Source organism: Lytechinus variegatus, chromosome 14 (assembly GCF_018143015.1).
Source record: "Lytechinus variegatus isolate NC3 chromosome 14, Lvar_3.0, whole genome shotgun sequence".
NCBI classification, from domain to species: domain Eukaryota; kingdom Metazoa; phylum Echinodermata; class Echinoidea; order Temnopleuroida; family Toxopneustidae; genus Lytechinus; species Lytechinus variegatus.
Window position 1 is genome coordinate 8,109,529 of NC_054753.1, and position 22,285 is coordinate 8,131,813.

The window sequence follows — 22,285 nt, forward strand, 5'->3', positions numbered from 1 at the left end:
TCAATGTCAGACATTAATCACAGATGCCCACAGCAACATTTCAGTAAATAGATTTATAAATAAAATAATGCATTCTTGGGCAAGGCAAAAACATTCATGTCCCACAAGGTTTATTGCAAACACGGAACTTGACATCAAAGTAGGCCTGAGTCATCAGGGTTTTTTTTTTTTAGTGCTGCCCACCTATGACTTTTTCTGCGGAGACCAATGAAATATAGAAGAAATTCAGAGTCACCAAAGACTGAAAATAAATGAAGCAGGGTGGATGCAAAAATATCTCCATAAATTACAGGCTGATGATAAACTTCAAGCAAGAAAATTGAGAAATCCTGCTCCATAATCTTATTTTCATACTAATATATCATATGACACTGTTTGGAAATTTAGTTCTTAAACTGGTTATCTAAGTCTTTGACCTGTTTTGTATTGTTTAATTTCATCGGTCCAAGGTTCTGCAGGAAATTGGAACGGTCATCGGCACCATTGGCCAGGCACTAGTGGACCAGTCAGTTTGACTCAGGCCCAATCAAAAGCATAAGTTTACTATAATCTAAACCGTATGCTTGGACACAAGATCTAACAGGACATAGAAAGAGAAAGGAAAACAGAGAAGTACTCACATAACTCACTCTCTGTTGTTCAAGATATCTATGCAGGTGGGTGTTTCATAAAGCTGTTCGTAAGTTGAGAACGACTTGTGAACCTTTCTTACATACTGAGTCACCAAATATGGTGAATATCATTTACCACAAGAAAGGATCACCAGTCGTTCTTAAAGTCATTCATAACTTAAAAACAGCTTTTATGAAACAACCTACAGATAAGGTGGATTTGCCCTATCATATGCTGGTAATGCTAGATAGGTTGGTAATACTAGTCAAGTTGTCCAAGATAGTCAAGATCTACTGTTAAAAGCATGTATGGAAAATCAGTTTTTTCCATAAATCCTGGCAGTTTGGGAAAAAAATACAGTAGAAAGTACTTCTATAATAACAGAGGGCATCTCCACCTGTGAAGTATGCTTAAAAAAGCTCCACTTTAGCCCAGGGAGGGGGGGCACTCAATTATTTTTGATGGGAGTGTGCTTCACGAAACTCTGAAATAGGGGTCTAAGGAACTGACTACAAGGGTAAAGTACAGGGTCTTGGGAACTAAATGTATACCGGGCAGTGTGAAAAACAGGGTCTACAGAACAGGATCGCGGCACTGTAGGTACGGTGCGCACGAGCGCTTTGCATGTGCTAGCCATGCATGGAGCGGCTACTAGTTATATGGAGGGAGTTGCAAAGCCATGCACCCATCTCTCGCATGCAGCGCTTGCGCTTGACAATAGACCAGTTCGTAGTTACTTTATGGACAATTTAGGTCAAATGACCTTTTACTTCTTTCATAATGATAGGCAGATTTCAAAGCAAGATATTACGTAAGCATGCCTAACATAGCAGGGTGAAGAAATTGAATAGACCAGGTGGGTGTTTCATGAAAGTTGTCAGCACTGACTAAATTGTCAGTGCTGACATTTTCAGTGAAATCCTTGGTTTTGATTGGCTGAAAGGCACTGGCCTCTGACTGTTACTATGGTAACTGTCGGAGAAAGACAACTTTCATGAAACGGTCCCCAGGTGACTAGAATAGCACACCAATAGACACTTTATGAAAGTATTCGTTGCATTCCTGCCTTGAATACACATCATAGCATGTTGCACAATGTACTTGGCAAACTGTGAAATACCAGTCGTTCGTGGACGCATTGTTATTTTTTGTGGATGTAAATGGAAAACACGATTCAAAAAAATACATGAATAATAAAGACATCAAAGTTGGTGCTTACCTCATTTGATTTTAAACCACCATGTCACTTTAGTACAAATGACCTTCCTCTGATCATGCGCAGAATCTTTGACCATGTGCAGAAAGGAACTGCGAACTGGCTTATTTTGCCAGGGCTGGGGAACTCATACGGGGGTCTTGCGAGCGGGGCTGGGCGGCTTCTGAACTGAACTTTTATCATTCGTAGTATCTAGAGAACTTAAAATTAGGTCTTAAAAAGGGGGTTGTCAAAGCGGCACGTCCCCGTACCACCAATATATGTGAGTGCCCCCCACCCCCTCTCCCCCGGGCACTGTAGTAATACTAGTACTTTATGACAGACGTCATGACAGATGAACCTGACGATCGGTCTAGAACTCGTCGTGGACATTTCTGGCGTAGTTGTAGACTTTACTGCCCAAGAAAACAAAGTAACTGTTGTTAACTTCCCTGGCTGATAGCTTGCCATCTCCATCTGAATCAGCGACTCCCATCAGATGCCTTGCTTCGCTCTCGGCATGCTGTTTGTTCCTAGGGTCCATGTATTTCTGGTTGGTAGAAATTAATATCAGACACATTCAATATAAGCAAGGCTTAACAGGGTGAGTCAATAAAAAAGGAACCCAGCTTTCATGCCTATTTGTGAGAAAGTTGTCAAATCAATTTATATGAAACATACATCACTTGAAAATGAGACTTATCAGCATGCTAAAGATATCTGAATCTATTTATTCTATTTATTCATTAATTACAGTATAAAAAAAATAACATGTGGCAGCCTTAGGGCTAAATAGTATACAATTTACATTAAATATGATTGATACAAAAGTACAACACAAATACATGTACAATAACATTTAAGAAATATAGTACATACTCTACTCTAGATAATCTAGATGACAAAATGGAAACATTACAGAGAGGGCCCAACAAATATGATTGGTGATCGAAATCAAATTTTCAGAAAGATTCTTATCAAAATTTGAATGATTGTGCAATACAATTTACATCAATGAACCGTTCCCAAAATCATTGACAAGTCATAATTAAGTTTTATATCAGGATGAACAACACTTTTGAAGAAAAAGAGACGGATATTCCACAAACTCTTCAAAGTCTGCTATCTAATTTCCATCCAAGCTGATATAATTCATGGTAACCACTTCATAGAACCATATAGTCCACATCATTGTACCTTTCCCAAAGCTACAGACATGCTTCAATTCAGGGAGAGGAGAAGGAACATTTCTATGATGTGGATTATATGGATCTATGAACTGATGTTCATGAATTATATCAGCTTGGATGGAAATTAGATAGCAGACTTTGAAGAGTTTGTGGAATATCCTTCTCTTTTTCTTTCAAAAGTTTTGTTCATCCTGATTTTAGTTATAACCCTAAAAAGACTGGGGGGGCTGATTCAGCCCCCCCCTCGACATTTTTCGCGAAATATATCCGCCGCGCGAGATTTTTTTACCGTGTCGCTCTCTGACTTTTTACTTTCAAGTCTCGCGCAACTTTTGAGACCAAAATTGTGACCCCCGCGGTACGCGGTTACAAAATTACGCAACATTTCATAAGTGAATGCAGACCCAAAATTACTCAAAAACATGAATTTGTGTACAAATCCAATGCAAACAGTGTTCTTAGCCAAAATTCATATACAATGTATCATTATTTTTCCTTTTACTGCTTAAAATCAATTAATTTTGTCTTGTTTATGGTCAAAATAAAGTCCCCGACAATTTACATTGAAAAAACAATAAAAAACAAAGAGTTGAAAATCAAAGAAATACATAAGAAATTTAGAAAACATTAGAATACATAAGAAAATAAATGTGATTTTGACATTTTTTTAAAATCAATTTGATCAGATGCCTATCTAGAGTATGTGAAACAAAAATTAGCATTTCAGGGGCATTATTTTATTAATTAGAGCAAACTTATGAGTTTATGCATAAATTAGCATAATTAATGAGACATGAGATTTTTTGCAGAATTTGATGTTATAGTTTTGTAGATAATGCCATGGGTAATGCGTGTGCCAATTTTCGTCGCGATCGCGCGATCGACAGCCAAGATCATAAGGGGGGGCTGAATCAGCCCCCCCAGTCTTCTTAGGCGTCGAAATAGCCCAGTCTATTTAGGGTTAACACTTGATTATGACTTGTCTATGATTTTGGGAAAGGTTCATTGATGTAAATGATATTGTGCAATCATTAAGATATTGATAAGATTCGTTATAAAGAAAATGATTTACCGACAACTCTTCGAAGTCTGCTATCCCATCTCCATCCAGGTCAATATTTTCTTCAAACTCCTTCTTTCGTTCTCGGACCCACTCCTCTTTCTCCGCTATCTTATCAACGTCATACTGCTCATCATCGGGAAGGGCAAGGAACTCTCTGAGGTTCAGAGCCTGATCCAAGTTTTTATCTGAAATACACAAAAAAAAATGAGTTAACAAATATCCTACATCAAAATGGAATATCAAAATACTAGGTGAAACAGCTTTTGAGAATAGTGGCACCAAAATTGTTGAACAACCTTCCCCACGATGATAATGATAATATATCACTTAATGCGTCCAAATGACGCCTCTCACTGCTTTCCAGATATCAGATCAATTACAGATTTTGACGGATTCCAATGTATCTTCAAACTATACCATTTACAAAAAAGCACATTTGCCAATTTGAGGATCCCCACAGAAAGTACAACAAGACTTTTTATACGTCCATCACTTGCTTATTCCATAACCGATTTTGATGGACTTTTTAAAAATTGTTCCTCTCATTTACGCTTTCCAATAAGATTGCTTCTCTTCTTGGGCTTTGGTTTCCTTAAGACCATCACTACCACCGCCACCACCATAATCATTACCAAAATCATTCCCCTCAAATGCCTACCAAGTATTTTTTTTAAGTATATCTATACTCACTGAGATCGTGTAGGACTTCTTCCACTAGCATGCTCACCATGCTCTTACAATGCTCAGGATGAAGGAATGCCAAGAACTCCTCGATACTCAGAGCATTGTCATTATCCTCATCCGCCCTGTCCCATCGATCACGATACATGGCATAGTCCTCTGTAAAAGAGATCATTCATACACATTTACCAAGTATTCAGCGTATACTGGCAATATCAATTTTGGCCAATTGGAAATGTTGAAGCCTGTCTAAACATGGCCCAGATGATTGCGCGACCCTCAAATTTTACCGATCACTGGGTAAGTGCAGTGTGGAGGAAAACGTGCAGTGGATGGTGCGCAGAGTGTGGAGGGGAAAATATCAAAGGACCAGCACTAGTCTAAACCTTGTGTTATGTAATGAGTTAATAATGTATACTCGAGAATCACCTAAAATTGTCTTCTTGATATTTCAAAATGCTTCGATTTCATTTCAATTTCACAAATTATTATCAAAGAAATTGAAATGTTATGGTAAAAGCGGATCAGAAAAATAGAATGGGTCAAAAGCTACTTATTTCAACGAACACAAATAGTTTTTTGTCATGGTCAGTTTTCTAAACCAGATCTGTTATTACAGGTGTGCCCCAAGGTAGTGTCATTGGCCCATTTTTATTTTTATCATTAGATATCAGACCACTCAATGATTACATCACAAACCTTAGAGTCAAAATGACCCTAGAGTTATCAAGATTAGGAAATCTGGCTAACTTTCAAGTTCGTTGATTATCATATGACTCATGTCCATGCCACTAGAAACAACAAGTGGGGAACCCCCCCCCCCCTGGCCTGTGGAGAGAGGGCAAAACCACAAGAAATCTCATCATTTTAATCTCCACCTAAACTTAACAATTGAGTTTCGATTGCATCTACAAAAGACGTAACTACAGGTACAAGTAAATCATCTGAATTAATACTGTGAATTGTTCTTTAAGTACAGATGGGGGAGGAGGGTTTGGGGATCATGGCTCCCAAATGTTTCACGTCAAAAAAAGTAGGGAGAAAAAGAAAGAAGAGTAAAGGATATGGAAAGAGTGAAATACTAGTACTCTATTTTCTGACTTTTGTCAAAATCTATCCAAGAATTGCATTTTTGTATCAGCAGGATAAAAATATTTGCTCGCTTGCATACCTTTCCGTCTATCCGCCATACATGTATCTGGCCCCCTCAAATTTTTGGCTCATTGCGCTACTGCATCATGTGAATGTAAACAAATGCCACTCACCTTCTAATGTTTCACCAATGCTGATCTTGCCTTCCCGATACGCCTTTAGCTGCATCTCATCTATACCTCTATACCTGAAAAATTGTTCCCTGTATTCATCCCACTGTAAAAACCCTGGAGAAAAAATAACACACACAAAAAAATAAATTATAACAAGGCATTTGAGTTCTGCACATCACACAAGTGACCACTCTTATAATAATAATAATATGTCCATTTATATTGTGCAGTTACTAAGTGCATACACTCAAATGCGCTTTGATACTTGGTATTATATTCATTACCCCGGCAGTAGTTGAGCCCCCATATTAATAGGCGCTATTGCATTCAAGGAATAAATCCTACCAGCTACCCATTCTCCTCACCTGGGTCAAGTGCAGCACATTGTGGATACATTTTTTGCTGATGGAAATTACGCCATGGCTGGGATTCGAACCCACGACCCTCTGTTTTAAAGTCCGGAGACTACTCCACTAGGCCACAACGCTCTTCTCCATCTATTTCTCCCAAAGCCACCACGCTCAGCGGAACGCGGATTAGTGCCTGCGCCGACGCATCCTGGGACTTGCCCGGGAGAGACAGCTCGCTGACCAGTGCGCCTGAGAGTTTAGTTGAATATACAGTTTTCTGAAATAATGATGTCAGAATATTGGTATGGCGAAAAATATATCGAGTTCTGACTTCAAGCAATATCATATATGGTCACATGATGCTATTTGAACCAATCACTATGCAGGATTTAATCAATGTAGGATATAAAAGAAACTATCATCAATCCACTGGTCACTTCCATTAAATATTTGTAATTCTGATTTGCTGTTGAGCATCATCACCATAGTACATGTACATGTACTTGTCCAACCTGTTCATGTCAGGCCAATAGATCCCCAATTTTTCAATTTTTTACTGGTCCGAACATAAAATTTACTGGTGCCCCAAAGTAAATAAAAACATGAAAAGAGACTGAGTTTATTTTGCTGACTTTAATTAATTTTATTGCCCCCACATAATAATTCATAAGAGACATTTCTCATTTTTGAAGATGCACGATCCATTTTTACTATTTACAAAAGAGGAGAAAATATATATCATTTGTATCAGTAAGATGCATTTTTTACTGGTCATGTCGGACCAGTACATCTGGCTATTTCTAAAAATAAATGGCCCGACAGCAATTTTTACTGGTCTTGGACCGTCGGACCAGTGCCAGTGTTGCTCCCTGCTTTAATGCAGCAGAGCTTTGAAATGACTGAATGACAAAGCAAACCATAATAGTAACTTTAATGCAGCATGTGGGTGTTTCATAAAGCTGTTCATAAGATACGAATGACTTTACGCACGACTGGTGATCCTTTCTATGTGATATCCCTATATAATTGAGTTATGACCTAAGAAAATATTCCAGTCATGAGTAAAATCGTTTGTAACTTTACGAATAGCTTTATGAAACACCCACCAGGGGGGGTGTTTCACAAATATTTAAGTATGACTTAGAGTCGCACTTAAATGACTAGTTGCGCGTGGTATAAAAGGCATGACAGTATTGGTCAGGTCATGCAAAGAGGACGCGCACTACTGCGTATTGATCAATAAGATTGCTTGTTGCATATCATGTACGCGTCGACATTTAAGTGCGACCTAAGTCATACTTTGTGAAACACCCCCAGGGCTTTGATATGACTCACCATCTTTGTTGGTATCTACCGAGGGAAAGCCTTGACGGCTAGATGAAACAGCTTCACTGTAATGCTCGGCTGTCTTCTCCTCGATCCACGCTGTAAGCTCATCATGCGTTAAATAGTTATCCCCATCTTTATCAGCCCTGGAAGACAAATAATTCAAATTATTATTTAGATGTAGGGTTTTAGAGGCGCAGATATATTTTGAGGGTATCTAAGTAATAATAACAATATTGGATGACCAATTTTCATGGGATGTGTAGAAACATTGTTACTCGCTGAAGAACAATATTTCTTCGCATCCCACTCAATTCCATCCAATATTCCCTAAATATTAGATTTATAGAAGGCACATGAAGGAATATGGTCTCAGTAAAAAAGAATTACAGGAAAACATTATCAAAGGATTGAGCAAAAGTTGGTTGAATATCAAATTATGGTTCTGTTACATTTTCATGATGCATGTATGAAAAGGGCACGAGTTGGCAACTTGCTTCTCAGTATGATAGCTTGGTAGAGAAAAGTTCCTGAAAAATACACATATTTTCCTCTCATTATTTTACTCTTCTTCTATGTATTCAGATTTTCAAGTATATATTCAAATTGTACTTTTAATACATAAGAAATGCATCAAGAACAAATTTCATAAAAACTTCAAAATTCAACTGAAAACATTATTTCAGTCTTCAGAATATAGATATTCGATTGCATGAGAATGTTTCAGTCCACGGTTATAAGACACAAGCGGTTGCATTCCATTGGCTACATCGGCATGGGATTTAAGTATGATGCTGAATTCATTTTTCCAAGTTTCTTTGGCAAATGCTTTATAGAATATTATAACAAACAAATTTGGTTCATAATCGCTAGAGGGTATTCATTTGTCTCGCAATCTACTATGGTCAACAAGGAAATTTGTGATCACTCTCGCAAAAAGTGTTCACTGGCTTTCTAGGAAATTTGTGATCACTCTCGCAAAAAGTGTTCACTAGCTTACAAGTTCACGAGCTTTCGAGTGCCGCTGCAACTCTTTATCAAGTGACGAAAATTGTCATATATCGTACTCTATTTATACTTATCTTCAAGACCGTACGCACGAACGCGAGAACAATAGGTGGGCACTGATCCGTTGTGCGATTGGTCAGGAGTTATGCAAATAAGCCGGGGGTATATGCAAATACGCCGTGGGTCGGCAATATGCAAATGAGACCAAAAAATTGGCGGGCTCGCTAGTTTCCCGTGGGCGGGGGTTGACTAGCTGAGCGGTCCCTCGATCGGGGCCGGGAACGATCGGGTCGGCGTGCACTGCCAGGTAAGGGGGTATTGTGCTGTCGGATGGTTCGCATCCAGAAATCGGGGATGTCGATCCCGCTGTCTCTGTTGAAGTTGTTGGGACAAAGACGTATACTAATAGCCTCCTTAATCCTGCGTGTATACCAATGTCTTTCTTTGGCAATGCAATGTACACCCTCCCAATCTGGGTGGTGTTGCTCCTCCCAAGCATGTTCTGCCACCGCGGATGTGTCGGTTCGCTGTAACCGAACATCGCGCTTGTGTTCAGAAATGCGTTCAACTATCGGTCGGGCTGTCTCTCCGATGTAAGACCCGTCACATCCCTGGCAAGGAATGTTGTATACTACGCCATCACGTCTGTGATCAGGGATAGGGTCTTTGGGGTGTACAAGCTGTTTGTGTAAGGTGGTGTCCGAGCGGAAAACCGTTTGGATACCGTGACCTTCTAATCGGCGTTTAAGTTGTTGTGAAAGGCCATCTATGTATGGCAAGACTGTACAAGTCTTGAAAACCTTCTGACCCCTAGGTGGTTGTTTTTTCTTGAAAGTGTTCTTGATAAAACGGCGTGGGTAGCCGTTGCTGTATAAGGCGCCACATATGTGTGCTCTTTCTTTCGGGAGTTCAGGCGGGTGAGTTATAATACGTGCTGCTCTGTCGAACAGGCATTTAACAAGACCCTTCTTGACCGATTTGTACAGTCTTGCCATACATAGATGGCCTTTCACAACAACTTAAACGTTTTCGGACTAACGAACCTTCGGAATTACGAACCTCATTTCGTTTTCGGACTAACGAACCTCATATCGTTTTCGGACTAACGAACCTCATTTCATTTTCGGACTAACGAACCTTCGGAAATATGAACATTTGGAATAACGAACCTTCGGAATATACGAACCTTCAGAATAACGAAGCTTCGGAATTTACGAATGTATGCGGGATCAAACAAGACTTGTTGGATAAAATGTCTGACAAGACCTTTCATGAAATGCTCTCCAGAACTTGGTACGTACAGGCAACTACAAAAATTCATTTTGGATTTATACTCTTTTGCAGTGGAAGTCTGACTGCTGGGATCCACAGCGCTCTTCCAGAATCTCGGGTAAAGGTAAAGATATTTAGTAACTAACCAACAGAATAATGAGCAAAAATTGTTGATTTCATTTCAATTTTGCTGACAATTCATAATATCAATATTATAAACAGAAAATTAGCACCCAAATGAATATTTACAATTTGAAAATTTCGTTGAGCCGCTGCCTCCCTTCCTCCTCCTGCACATCGTTCATCTCCTCGTGGGCGGGTCCCCAGAACAGCTCCTGTTGGAATTCTTTATTCAACGCTCCATTCCTCTCCATCTTAACGGCATCAATGTGGTTGTTCGGAAATAATTCTGGATTGAGCTCTTGGTTGTCTATCTCGTTGCCACTCTTATTGCCATCCATTTTCAGTTTTCCACTGTCTCTCAATACGGCGGGCAGAGCGAGGGAGTCCAAGGTCATGTTTGTAAGGATTATTGCACACACAATAAGGGAAGGCAAAGGCCACTTCATGGTAATGCTGAAAGACATGGTCCAACTTGTTGAGAAAGCTGACTGGAAACCAAATAAAAAGAAATTGTAAGAAAAATGTATATGTAGGTACATAATCAGCTCAGCTTCAAAATTTGCCAATTTCTTTTCATTCAATCTTTCAGCAACAGTATGATTGTGGGAGAGCAGAAATACTCTCATTTATTTCTTTCAATATTATATACAAGTAAAAACATACAAATATCATACATTATTTTGAACATAAATATAAAAATATAATCATGAAACATTGAGATTAAGAAAAAATAATGAAAGAAAAAGGTATCCCAAAAAGCCTCAAAGGCTTGAAAAAAGGGAAACCAAGAATAAAACATAAGAATGATTATAGATAATAGCTAACAAATAGAACACCGGAATGTGTCGCCCCAACAGTATAGCTTGATTGCGATGATCGGCGGGCACGTCGTCAGTATTTTCTTACAAACCAAAACACTGACGACATGCCAGCCGGTCGCTAAGTGAACCATGAAAAAAAAAAACACAAACAGGAAAATAGGGCTGCATTTGATAAATGCAAGCAACCAGCCTGAGATGGATAAAGAATGAAATACTGTTGCGACGCCATACTCCGGCCCTCTAAAATGCCGAGTGGAAAATTGTTTAACGGTTATTTAGGTTGGAGAGGAAGAATTTTTTCAATCGTTTTTTAAAAAGTGAATTGAATTGTGTGCGTTGAATTTCAAGAGGCAAGGAATTCCAAATAATAGGGCCAAGATGACGGACTGACTTTGAGAGATTATTGGTTTCTGTTTTCCAGAGGTGAAAGTTGGTTGACTGCCGGGTAGAATAAGAATGAACATTCACATTTAAACAAAACATTTGAGTTAGATAGGGAGGGAGACGTTTGGTAAAAAACTTTTGCATCAATGAAGCAACCGATAATTTGTTAGAGTCATACACATTCAATGTTGAAAAACGGCGAAACAAGGGTAGGGAAGAAGCTAGGTAATGGGTATTTGCACATATGCGAAGGGCTTTCTTTTGTAAGCGATATATTCTTAATAACTTAGAAGCATGTAGAGAAGCCCACACAACATTACAATACAAAACATGGGGCAATATAAAGGCATTATACATTGTAAATAAAAGTTTGAGTGGTAATATATGCTTAACATTATTCATAATACCAGTAATTTTAGATATTTTTGTACTTGTTGTATTAATGTGAGAATCCCATGTAAGAAACTCGTCTAATTGTACGCCCAGGTATGTGAAAGTAGAACATTGTTCTATTTCAGACCTGTTCAGAAACAGTTTAACACTAGAGTAGTCTAATCTTTTATTTTGCTTATTTCTGAAAATCACAAATTTTGTTTTCAAAATATTCAATGACAATCTATTACAAACAAGCCAGTCATAAACAAAATTAAGTCACCATATCAAATCATGCCAACAAAAAAACAGTTATTGGCCACAAAGAAATGCTGTTATCACTAACAAAGCATTAAAGCAAGGCTCGACATTAGCGGTGGCCCGGGGCCACCAAAAATTCATCTCGGGCAACCATTATTGAAAAAATGTTAAGTTTTGGTGGCCCGAATCGGGCAACCAATAATTTTCAAAGTAGCGCAATTTTTCTCCCGATTTTGCATGTATTTATCGACTTTCTACACTTCAAATTGCAAGCCAATTCGTCATGCGCCTTTTTTGTTAATCTACACACAAATACACACACACAAAGATTGCATAGTCATGACAGTACGTAGGCCTACCGCTAGCATACAGTAACTATTATTCAGCCGGCCGCGCCGGCTGTCTGGCTGAGCTTTGCGTGCATGAAACCACTGCAGCTAGCTAGCTGTGCGCGAGCTGACTATTCAGACTCAGGGAGCTGCGATACGAAATGTTACTGCTAAGAAATCTTCCCCAGAACTCTGAAAATCTACGTCAAAGTCACATTTTACACCAATGAAATGCCCTTCTACAGTCCGTATTACTGAAACCTGATTATCTGCAAGCATTAAAAGGAGGAATTATGACCTCTCTTTTGACTCAAAAAGATCGATTTCCAAATGCATTAATACACATAAAACACATAGGTGAGTACATCACAGTCCCATATGTGCATTTGTATGTATGTTGATATTTGGTTTATTTCGAAGCTGTGTCTCTTCTAGCCAAAAATAAATATGCAGCTTCTTTCTTTCTTGTTTACAAATGACTTCTTAAACCACTCTTAAGGAAGTAAATACTTTGGGAAGGCATGTCATTGATATGAAATGTGAATTTTTCCATCATTTTGTCAAATATAGGGAAGGAATTTTCTCACTGTTTTTTCCAGATAATTTTTGCCGTTTTCTCATTTTTTTCTTTCATTTTTTTTACAGTGATTAAACCATTTATACCCCTTCCCATTGAATATGCCTGATTAAAGAACATGTTTCTACTGAATAATAATAATAATTTTCCCCATTTTTTGATAATTTTGTCTTATTCATTTTTCTTACATTTTCTTTTGTTTTTTCTCAAATGTTTTTTTCCTGTTCTTTGTTTTTTCTTTCTTCATTTTTTCTTTTTTTTTTATTTCACTTATTCATTTTTTACAATTTTTGATTTCTTTTTTCAGTATACTATTCTAAAATTGATTTTTTTTATTTCCCCCTTTTACACATGAAAATAAACTGGATTTGGGGCCTGCATAATCTAGGTTTTATGATCAAAAAGGAAGAAAGGAAAAATAATTGTTTTGTAAATCTATCTGAGTTTGCTACATGTATATGCACTATTTATTTACTTTTGAGTGTGTGTCGATACGGAGATTAAAAGTCCACAACCTGGGAACAATACAATTCTTTTATTCTCTTTCAATCATTTCATATTTACAATGATAGAACAATTTATATATTACCACAAAATAAGCAAAGTAAAATAACAGCAAGCACGATTTACATACAAGATGTACAAAGAATAGTGGTACGTGTTAGTGACTGCAGAATATTTCAATTTGTTTTATTCATTTTAAATTAATGTTTTTCTTTATATTTTTCGGGCCACCAAACTTTACTAATGGGCCACCAAAAAAAATTATTTGAAGGTTTTGGTGGCCCGTTCGGGCCACCACCAAAAAAAGTTAATGTGGAGCCTTGGCTAAAGCCATCCCACAAAAAATAGCACAAAACAGTATGCCCAGTCACATCTTTTGGATTATGATTTCAAACAATTGAACCAGGATGAAAAAAAAAACATATTGTTGTTGTGACTAGACATTAATTAGCATCAGTCATCGCTGTGACATTATCACTTGTGACAGAGCCTCCGTTAGCGTTAATATTTCTGTGCGGCCAGTGCAGGATTATAGTATGCAGTTCTAAAAAACTTTGTATCAAGCACTAGGGGTAAGTAAGGAGATTGAGGCCATGGGGTAAATAAGGCCCCCAGTTAGTTTTTAGCTCACTGCTCAACTTTACAAGCTTCAATGGGATTGCTGTTGGTGAGGTGTTTGAGACAGTTCCCTAGCACATATAATTGAGAATAAAAATGTCATAATGCACTTGGCCAAGAGGAGCACAAACTTAGCAGCACCTCAAAATAAAAACTTTGAAAGAAGCATTGCCACTTAAAGGAGGCGAGTACTGTACCCATCCCATAATGTGCATTAAATTTTATCTTGACTTAGTTTACTAAGATATGATTATGGTACATGCCAGTACTGTTGTGAAATTCACCACTTTCCCTCATTTTTTTTCCGACTGGAAGCCTATGAACTGAACATGCCTGATGGGGGAAAATGAGGCCCCTGGATGAAAACATAATTAACATCTCAACATAATTAGACAATTCAACACTTGCTTATGTACACTAAAAGTTTCTATTTCCAATCACTCATTCAATGAACAAGGTTATGATATAACCTTGTTCATACATTGGCATACCAACCATTGTCCTGAGAACAAGGTTACATTATATAAACCTTGTTCATTGAATGAGTGATTACTCCTAGGGCTAACTGTCAGTTTCTGGGGTTTTATTAAAAAATTCCTGACATTTTATTAACATTAGATTAGATTCATTTCTGTTAAAAAATGATATAATCAAAGGAACAGTGTACGCTCAAAATATGAATATGCCAATGTTTATTTATTTACTTCCAATGTAGTCGATGTTGCTACTGTTTGTCAATTCTTCAAATCACGCGATTTGATTTTTTTTCCTTTTCTTTTTTTCTTACTTTTTTTTCCATTTTATTTTTTTTTAAGTTTATTTTTTCTCATTTGGGAGCATTTCACTTCAATTCAGGCCAAAATGAAATAATAATCTTTATTTTGGTCCAATTCTTTTTATACATTTTTAATTCTACAAAGTAAAAACAACCGATGAGCCACGGCCTTCGCCGTCGAGACTCGAGGGAATTGTCAACCAGAAAGGCAGAAGGACCTGAAATTTTTAGTGGCGGCTGCACGATCGCAATTCGCAAGCCGTCTATGACACCTACACTGCTACAGGGAGAAATTTAAAACAAATCAATAAAAATGTTTAAAACTCCTAGATTAGAAACAGATGGCTGCCAGCTGTCTAGGCTACATGTAACAGTAAGGACAAAGTTAGATATAACTTGACTGTTGTTGTTGTAGGATGGTTATTTTGTCATTTTGCTATTTTGTTTATTTCCTTTGACTTTGTTTTCTTCAGGTGTTTTACATTTCTGTTCTGTCTAGACGTAGTTCATTTGCATTTCTTTTCAGCACTGCCCTTGCAGTCTGAACTTAGGTTATATGAGTTTAATTATATTCAGTTGTCATTCATTCATTCTTCTCTGAATGCCTTTCCTCCAATTCTCTTTTGTCATCTTCATTCCTTCTCTATTAAGGTGTTCCCCTCATTCCATCCCTCTGTTTCTACTTCCATTATTACACAATCACCAGACATCTTTGTCATCTCATCTCATTCCTTATTGGTTTATCTTATGAATTGGGTTCTTAAATTTTAGTTCGATCCTTCCATTGTCCGACTAGTATTATTATCTGACCTGTCGAACAACTTTTTTTAGAACATGTGGGACTGAACTCGTCTCACTCAACTCTGCGTCTCACTCACCAGAGCTGTCATTTTTTTACTCACTGATGCTCATCAAATGCTGGTCGATCAACCATAGTATACACCTCATTCATACTAACCACAGAAAAAAGGTTTATTGAAGCCAATAAGATAAAACTTACATTTTCTGCAAAAGATGTAGGGTAATATTTAATTTTAAGACAAGAGACGTCGTCACAAACATCACACTACACACGTCATGTTTGAAGTAAAGTCATCTAGTCTTGATCTCCCATCCCCACACAGACTTGAATTTGACGCGCGCTTTAACTAATAAAAGTAGCAGACTCCTTTCCAAGACTAGACAGGAATAACCGTCGTTTCTGGGCCTGGGGTAATCCAACGTAGTTCAGAGGAGCAACCAACATACAGAGACTGAAGCTTTTGGTCTAAGCCAAGACTACTGGCAAATAAAAAGAAGAACCCTCAGCCCCCCACCCCGTGGCGGCCCAGGCGGAGGGCACATCGGCCCGTCCCCCCCCCCCCCTTAAGAGTATAAATGTAAAATATGCCGTTTTTATCCAAGTGTGCCCCATACCCCACTTTCTTGCTTAATTGTCATTTTTCAGCAGAAAAATGAACCCCCTTTGGGAAAATCCTGGCCCTTGAGCAATAATTGGAAGTGAATCTTTCGTCTCACTACTCGACAGAAGTTGATGCTATATACTTTCAAACATTATACCAACCCCCTCCCCTAGCTTGAATAGGGGCTTGAATTCCTCAATACTATAGGCGCCTATAGGTACGTCAAACTATTCTTTTCAAAACGGCAGTAAAATCTGTCAAGACTTACTTCCCTTACGACCTTTTATTCCACCTTCACTTTAGTTTATATATATGTTTTTTTTTGTATTGTTTTATCATTGCTTATCTTAAAAAATTGTCTTTTGAAAAGTTAATTTTAGTCTGGGGCACCTGCAGTTGCCCTACTGGCGGGGTAGGCTGCCCCCCCCCCTGGCGAATTTCACCGGAAAAGTTTTTTTTAAGGAAAATGAGAAAAGGGAGAAAGAAATAAAATTAAGGAAGGGGAAACTTTAAGAAAAGAGGAAGAAAGGGAAAGGAAAACGGAATAAAAGCAGGAAAAGGAAGGAAAGGGACATACATAAAGCAACTTTTCGCCACATGCGCGCGGATACTGCTGCACCTTCTCTATTTTTCATTTTTTCATTACGCTACTGCCCATTGGCGGCGGAAGCCAAAATGATTAGGGGGGTCATCCTGAAATTGGGCAGATAAAAAATTTGACAAGCCCCCCCCCAAAAAAAAACAAAAAAAAAAGGTTATCAACATAAATTTTAGGGGAGTCCACGTGAGTTTAGGGGAGGGACGTAGGAAACAAATTTGAAAAGCAAAAAAAGAAAATATATGCAAATATAAGAATTCAAATATGAAAAAAAAATGATGTGCTCTATTTACCAAGACCAAATACGTGATGGACTTATAGTTAAAAAAAAACAGTACAAGTTTCTGATTGATATGTTTATCATTAATTAATAATTTGGCACCATTAAGGGAAGCAAATGAGCAAGGGCGATGACAGATGTAGGGGGTGGCAAAACGACAGGTCCCCGCCCTAAAGGTAAACAATATACAGGCGTGATGATAGGCCTCACGATGTCCGGCAGTCATCCATACCTATATCTTCTTGTCTATACATGTATGTAGTCCCACTTATTCTTACCTTTTTTTTTCTTTTTTTTCTTACTGGGAAGGTCGCCTCTGCACTCCACGGATAACGACACACTTATTGTAATGAAGTTGAAGTAGGCCTATTATTTTCCAATAGGCCTCCCGGATAGGCCTACAACAAGAGATAAGTCGTGATAGGCCTACATCTCTTTTCCCCTGTTGAAAACAGAATGATTTCTCTCTTTCTATAAGATTTATTAAAAAAAACGAATAAAATGGACGTTGCTCTTAAAGGTATTGTTTAACTTTGTGAGCAGCTGATTTAAAAAATTCTTAAACCAAGATGAAACATGTGTACAAGTGCATGTATTAGAACTAATAAACCCTGAAAACAATCATTATTGAGAATGAAAAGCTAAAACTACAAGGCAAACCCCGATTTTGTAAATTGAGGGGTCTTATGGGATGAAATTAAGATGGTGTTTCCGGTCACTTTATATTTCAATTTTTGAAGCACTAAATAATTATTTTCGAACGCAATTTTTTCTGGGCTTCACTATTTTTTGTAACATATCACAGACACAGGTGACAAGTGTGACCTTCTAACTCAGATTTTTTTAAAGTCAAACCAATGTTAACCAATCACTTTAAAGGCCTTTATTCATACAATCAGGAGACGTGTCGCTATTCATAAAATAAAACCGCCAGTATGATTATGATCGTGGATTGCATATTCTCAATGTCCATGATCAGTGGGCTGGAATACCTGTGAAAACCGGCCCTGTGTGCACCCACACTCCCTCTCCGTGCAATGCTCCATCGGTAAACTGCAAATTCGTGGCGGTCTACTGCCAACCCGTCCACGCACCACATGTTCTATACCTTCATTTAGTCTAATATACCATTCCGTCCATCAACATTTTGTGTAATTGGTCCAATAACCATTTGGTCCAATCATCACTTCTTCTAATATAATATAATAGCCAATTTTTATAAAGCGCTTTTCCCAGAATGGCCCGAATAAAGCGCGGTATTTATTGGACCAATAAGAATAAACCGCTCCGTCATCCCCCTTTCCCCTAGCTAGCTCCCCCTCTGTCCCCCTAGGATGTCCCTGTCTCCCCTCCCCCTCAAATTACAATCTTCTGTTTTTTCCCCATTTTACTCACCTCGCACGCTGAGTAATAACATACAGCAATCTCAAGAAATTTCAAAAACGTTTGACTGAATCAATAAATACGATCATTGAGGCAGGTATTTTGGAACAACTTAAATGCTTAAGGTAAACTTTATTTAACAGGTAACAAGATAACACAGTAATCATCATCATCCTCATTTGAGAAAAAGTATTTCACAATATTTCTTAATGGTATTTGATACTCGGGTGAGTCGGGTAACACAAACAAATAAAGTAAATAGATATGAATTATCAGGCACATAATAATTGAATTAATCAAGTTTATCTTAAACTTTTAAAAAGGCAACTCCAAAAGGCAACACGGTATATAAGACCATGACAATCTTTGACATAACAAACATAAAAACCATGCTGATTAAAAATATTACTACGATTACTGCAACACAGAAAAAAAACTTTTTGCAAAACTATTCAAAATAATAAATGATTATTAGCCAAGTTTTTACTCTACATTTACCGCCAAAACAAAATCACGAGCTACAAAGAATTCATGGAGTCATGCATTAATTACTTTCAGTAATGGGCGGACCAATTCAGTTTAGCTTTAAACTTGGAGACATTCCCCTTTTTTCAAATCGCTTGTCTCGACTCTACGGTCCATTGATTGGTCCTCCAGTGGCGAAATCACAGACGCGGTAGTACTTGTCCGTACCTTCAAACTTCTTGTCACACCAGCAGGTGTACCCATGTGGATGGGTGCATACTATAAAGAAAGAAGACAAATTCAATAAACTTTCATTAGACAGGGGCCGCGAAAAGGTTTTCAAAGTGGGGGGGGGGGGGCTGACCATGCAAAAAATCTACATCAGCTCTGTATTAAATTATAAAAAGCGTTTTCTCCCTTTGCAGTGGATTATGAGCAAGTAACTTACATCAGGGACTTATTGGGTTCAGGCTTTATCCAATGATATTTACCTGAAAACCTCCCTCCTCGTTTATCAGTCATGTGTTGACTGACGAGATCGAAGGCATCATCCAATTCGATTTCAGCTTGCCTCTTCTCGAAGTCATTGAAGTCGAAAGCTGATGTGGCAACGACAGCGACGACCACGAACAGAGCAATGATGGTGATTTTGGATGCCATTTTGAGATGTTCAGTCTGGTTTAAAGAAAAAGAAAGTATAACGTCAGTGGCATACAGTGGGTCATCGTGGGGGAGGGGGGCACCAGCAAAGTTTTTGAGTCACTTAAATGAGCGCGTGAAGAGCGCTCAATTGCCAGGTAAAACGACCTAATAGAGACATTTTAAGGACAGTGCCAGTAAAGAGATATGTACGATCAAATAATGCGAGCGTGAAGCGCGAGCTGACATTTTTTTATATTCAAACCTAAAAAGATACATTATAATCAAATTTTTGTAACTATGATACGTACTTGTCTCGGTTTTAAGGACTATATTTTAGGAATCCGTTAAGAGTATACATATCTCACCATGCGAGTGCTAAGCGCTTGCTGATTTTGTTCGAATTACAAAACAAAAGAAGCACTTGTAGTCATTGTAATCACGATCAGGTCCACGCATCTCACTAATCAAATATTGCGAGTGCGAAGCGCAAGCTGAAAATTTAGGAAAAAGTTCAGACCTGAGGAGGGGCATTCTAATTAGGCTTGCTTGTAGGAATTCAATAAGACCAGTACATATACATATACGTATTTCACTAACGAAAGGGTGTGAGCGCGAGCAGAAAATTTTTGATATTCAGATCAGAAAAAGGGACATTTTAAAGACTGATTTCAGTACATGGAGAGCAGGGACCCGTCTTACAAAAATTGGCGAATGATCCGATCAATATTATTGCAACTATGGAAAGCCAGAAAAGTCAACATATAAAATGCATGTTTATTAAAAAAAATCTAGATATGAATGTATATCAATAAATTCATTGATTTCTACACAATTCGGTGTGATCTCCTTTGTTTTACAAAGGATATTTTGCAAATTTCCTGTAGAAAAAAATTATGACACTGATGGATTTCCATAGAGATACGATTGATTGGATCAATCGCAAATCTTTGTTAGACGGGGTTCTGATATATCTCGCAAATCCACTAATGCGAACGTAAGCATGGGCAAAATGGGGCAATCACTTTAAGTTGTCATGAAAAAGAATTATGTCACTATATACATAAAACAATAATAACTTGAAGTGCGAGGAAATATATTTGGTGTATATTGACTTGAAAACGGGAGGTTTTAGTGCAATAGGATTATATACGTATGTTTTCATCATAACTTAGAAATGCGAGCACCAGGAACAATGAAGACAATAGGCCCTGAGCAAATTATGTTTCATGGAAAAAAAGGTTTCTTATATAACATTAATATAAAATGATATAATATGATACAATATAATATAAAATCATATTGAACAACAATTTCTTCTTTCCCACTACGTTTCTCTTCCTTTCTCCCTCTTTTTCTCCTTTTCTCCGTTTTTTTTTGGGGGGGTGGGGGTCAGCCGGTTGTACAGGTTGTTTTGAAATTTAGCTTTGTTCATAAAACAAAACATTCTCTCGCAAAACACAGAGTTCTCAAAGATATATATCAAAAAGGGTATTTATAATATTTAGTCTGCAATTCAATGCACTTTTTTCTTATCTGTGTTGTTGATTAAAAAATCCTTAAAAAAACTGATTAGAAAATGGAAAAAAAATGCATTGATGAAATAATTCTATGATGACCCATGTTAATTGACTCTATCATTTTTGTTTTGTAATAATATTTATTAATTCAGTTTAAAATCAAAGTGTGTACGATACATTGTAAAATATAACAATTCAATATTATTTTACTAAACACTGCTCGCAAAAGTCAAATAATTATCAATTTTTTTATAATACAAATAATCGTACAAAATGCCAGGTTTAACATATACATATTCAGTAACAAAAAATTAACCATTTATAATATAACCAATATAAATTCACAAAATCATACAATAATTATGCAGAAAATTTATTGCTCAACATTGATTAAACTGAATGAAATTAGCAATAGAAAAAAGTGAGAAAAAAATTGGGAAAAAAGCGGGAAGGTTTTATCATGATAAAACGGATACAGTATCGGAAAAATAAATTAAATTGCAATGAAATACATGAAGGAAAACTATGCAAAACGAAGCGGGCATAACAATCACCGTCATAAAATATTGTCCAGAGACTCTAAAGTCTAGACCTACATGTTTTTGCGTTACTTCATACTTGTGAATCATATCATCCTGAAAAAACTTTTTGTTAATACCTGGCAAATTCAAGTCTAGACATTTCTTGCTTAATAATAATATTCCAAACCGTGAAACTCACCGTTTCTCTATCTATTGAAGTAGAATTGACTTTGAAGCCTCGAAATGTTGTTTCTGTAACGACAGCGGTTGTGAACTTACTGCTCTTCTCGAATATCTTGCTGAGATGGAATCGATATTGATGCCTTTCCCAAGAACAACTCGTTATTTATACATTTTTCCATTCTCTGGTTTTCTTGAAAATCCGTTCCACTATAAACATGAAATCGAGCATCAAAGCGCCCCCTCATTCAAAATTGTGAAATAAAATCACCCCGATATCTATAGTTCCCCGGGTTGTTTTAATCGAATTTTATCCATGAGCACCCATATATACGGAAGCTTTAGAATCATGAGAATAGCATCATGTTTTGAAGAGAATGAGAGATATTCATCTTGCCCTGTTAACTTAAAGGTCCTATTTTGTCGAAATGGAAAGATATTATTTTTAATCATGTCAATTCCTAGTATATAAATAGCTTTAGACTTATATTAAAAAAAATGTTTTGATGGCGACTTAGAACTTGTTCTATAACAAAGTTGACTTGTCAACACTGGCGTACAGATGGCGGT

General features: G+C 37.4%; 1 protein-coding gene across 2 annotated transcripts; it reads right to left on the bottom strand.

Annotated features, from left to right (window-relative positions):
* Positions 1-1,823: 1,823 nt before the first annotated feature.
* On the bottom strand, positions 1,824-15,830 carry LOC121427798 (45 kDa calcium-binding protein-like). Of its 2 annotated transcripts, none has more exons than XM_041624359.1 (7): positions 15,727-15,830; positions 10,212-10,573; positions 7,692-7,828; positions 6,007-6,120; positions 4,751-4,900; positions 4,070-4,245; positions 1,824-2,357 (listed from the first exon to the last, which is right to left on the bottom strand). In XM_041624359.1, the coding sequence occupies exons 2-7, from the start codon at positions 10,547-10,549 to the stop codon at positions 2,181-2,183; spliced, it is 1,092 nt and encodes a 363-aa protein (XP_041480293.1). In that variant the 5' UTR covers positions 10,550-10,573; positions 15,727-15,830; the 3' UTR covers positions 1,824-2,180. The 2 variants fall into 2 exon arrangements, with proteins under 2 accessions (XP_041480293.1, XP_041480292.1); XM_041624358.1 differs by lacking the exon at positions 15,727-15,830 and adding an exon at positions 15,605-15,631.
* Positions 15,831-22,285: the final 6,455 nt, after the last annotated feature.

Coding starts and splice junctions, on each gene's coding strand:
- LOC121427798 (XM_041624358.1), bottom strand. Junction 6,121..7,691: donor GGTAGATACCAACAAAGATG/GTGAGTCATATC, acceptor TTTTTTCTCCAG/GGTTTTTACAGTGGGATGAA. Junction 4,246..4,750: donor AGAAGTCCTACACGATCTCA/GTGAGTATAGAT, acceptor TGTGTATTTCAG/ATAAAAACTTGGATCAGGCT.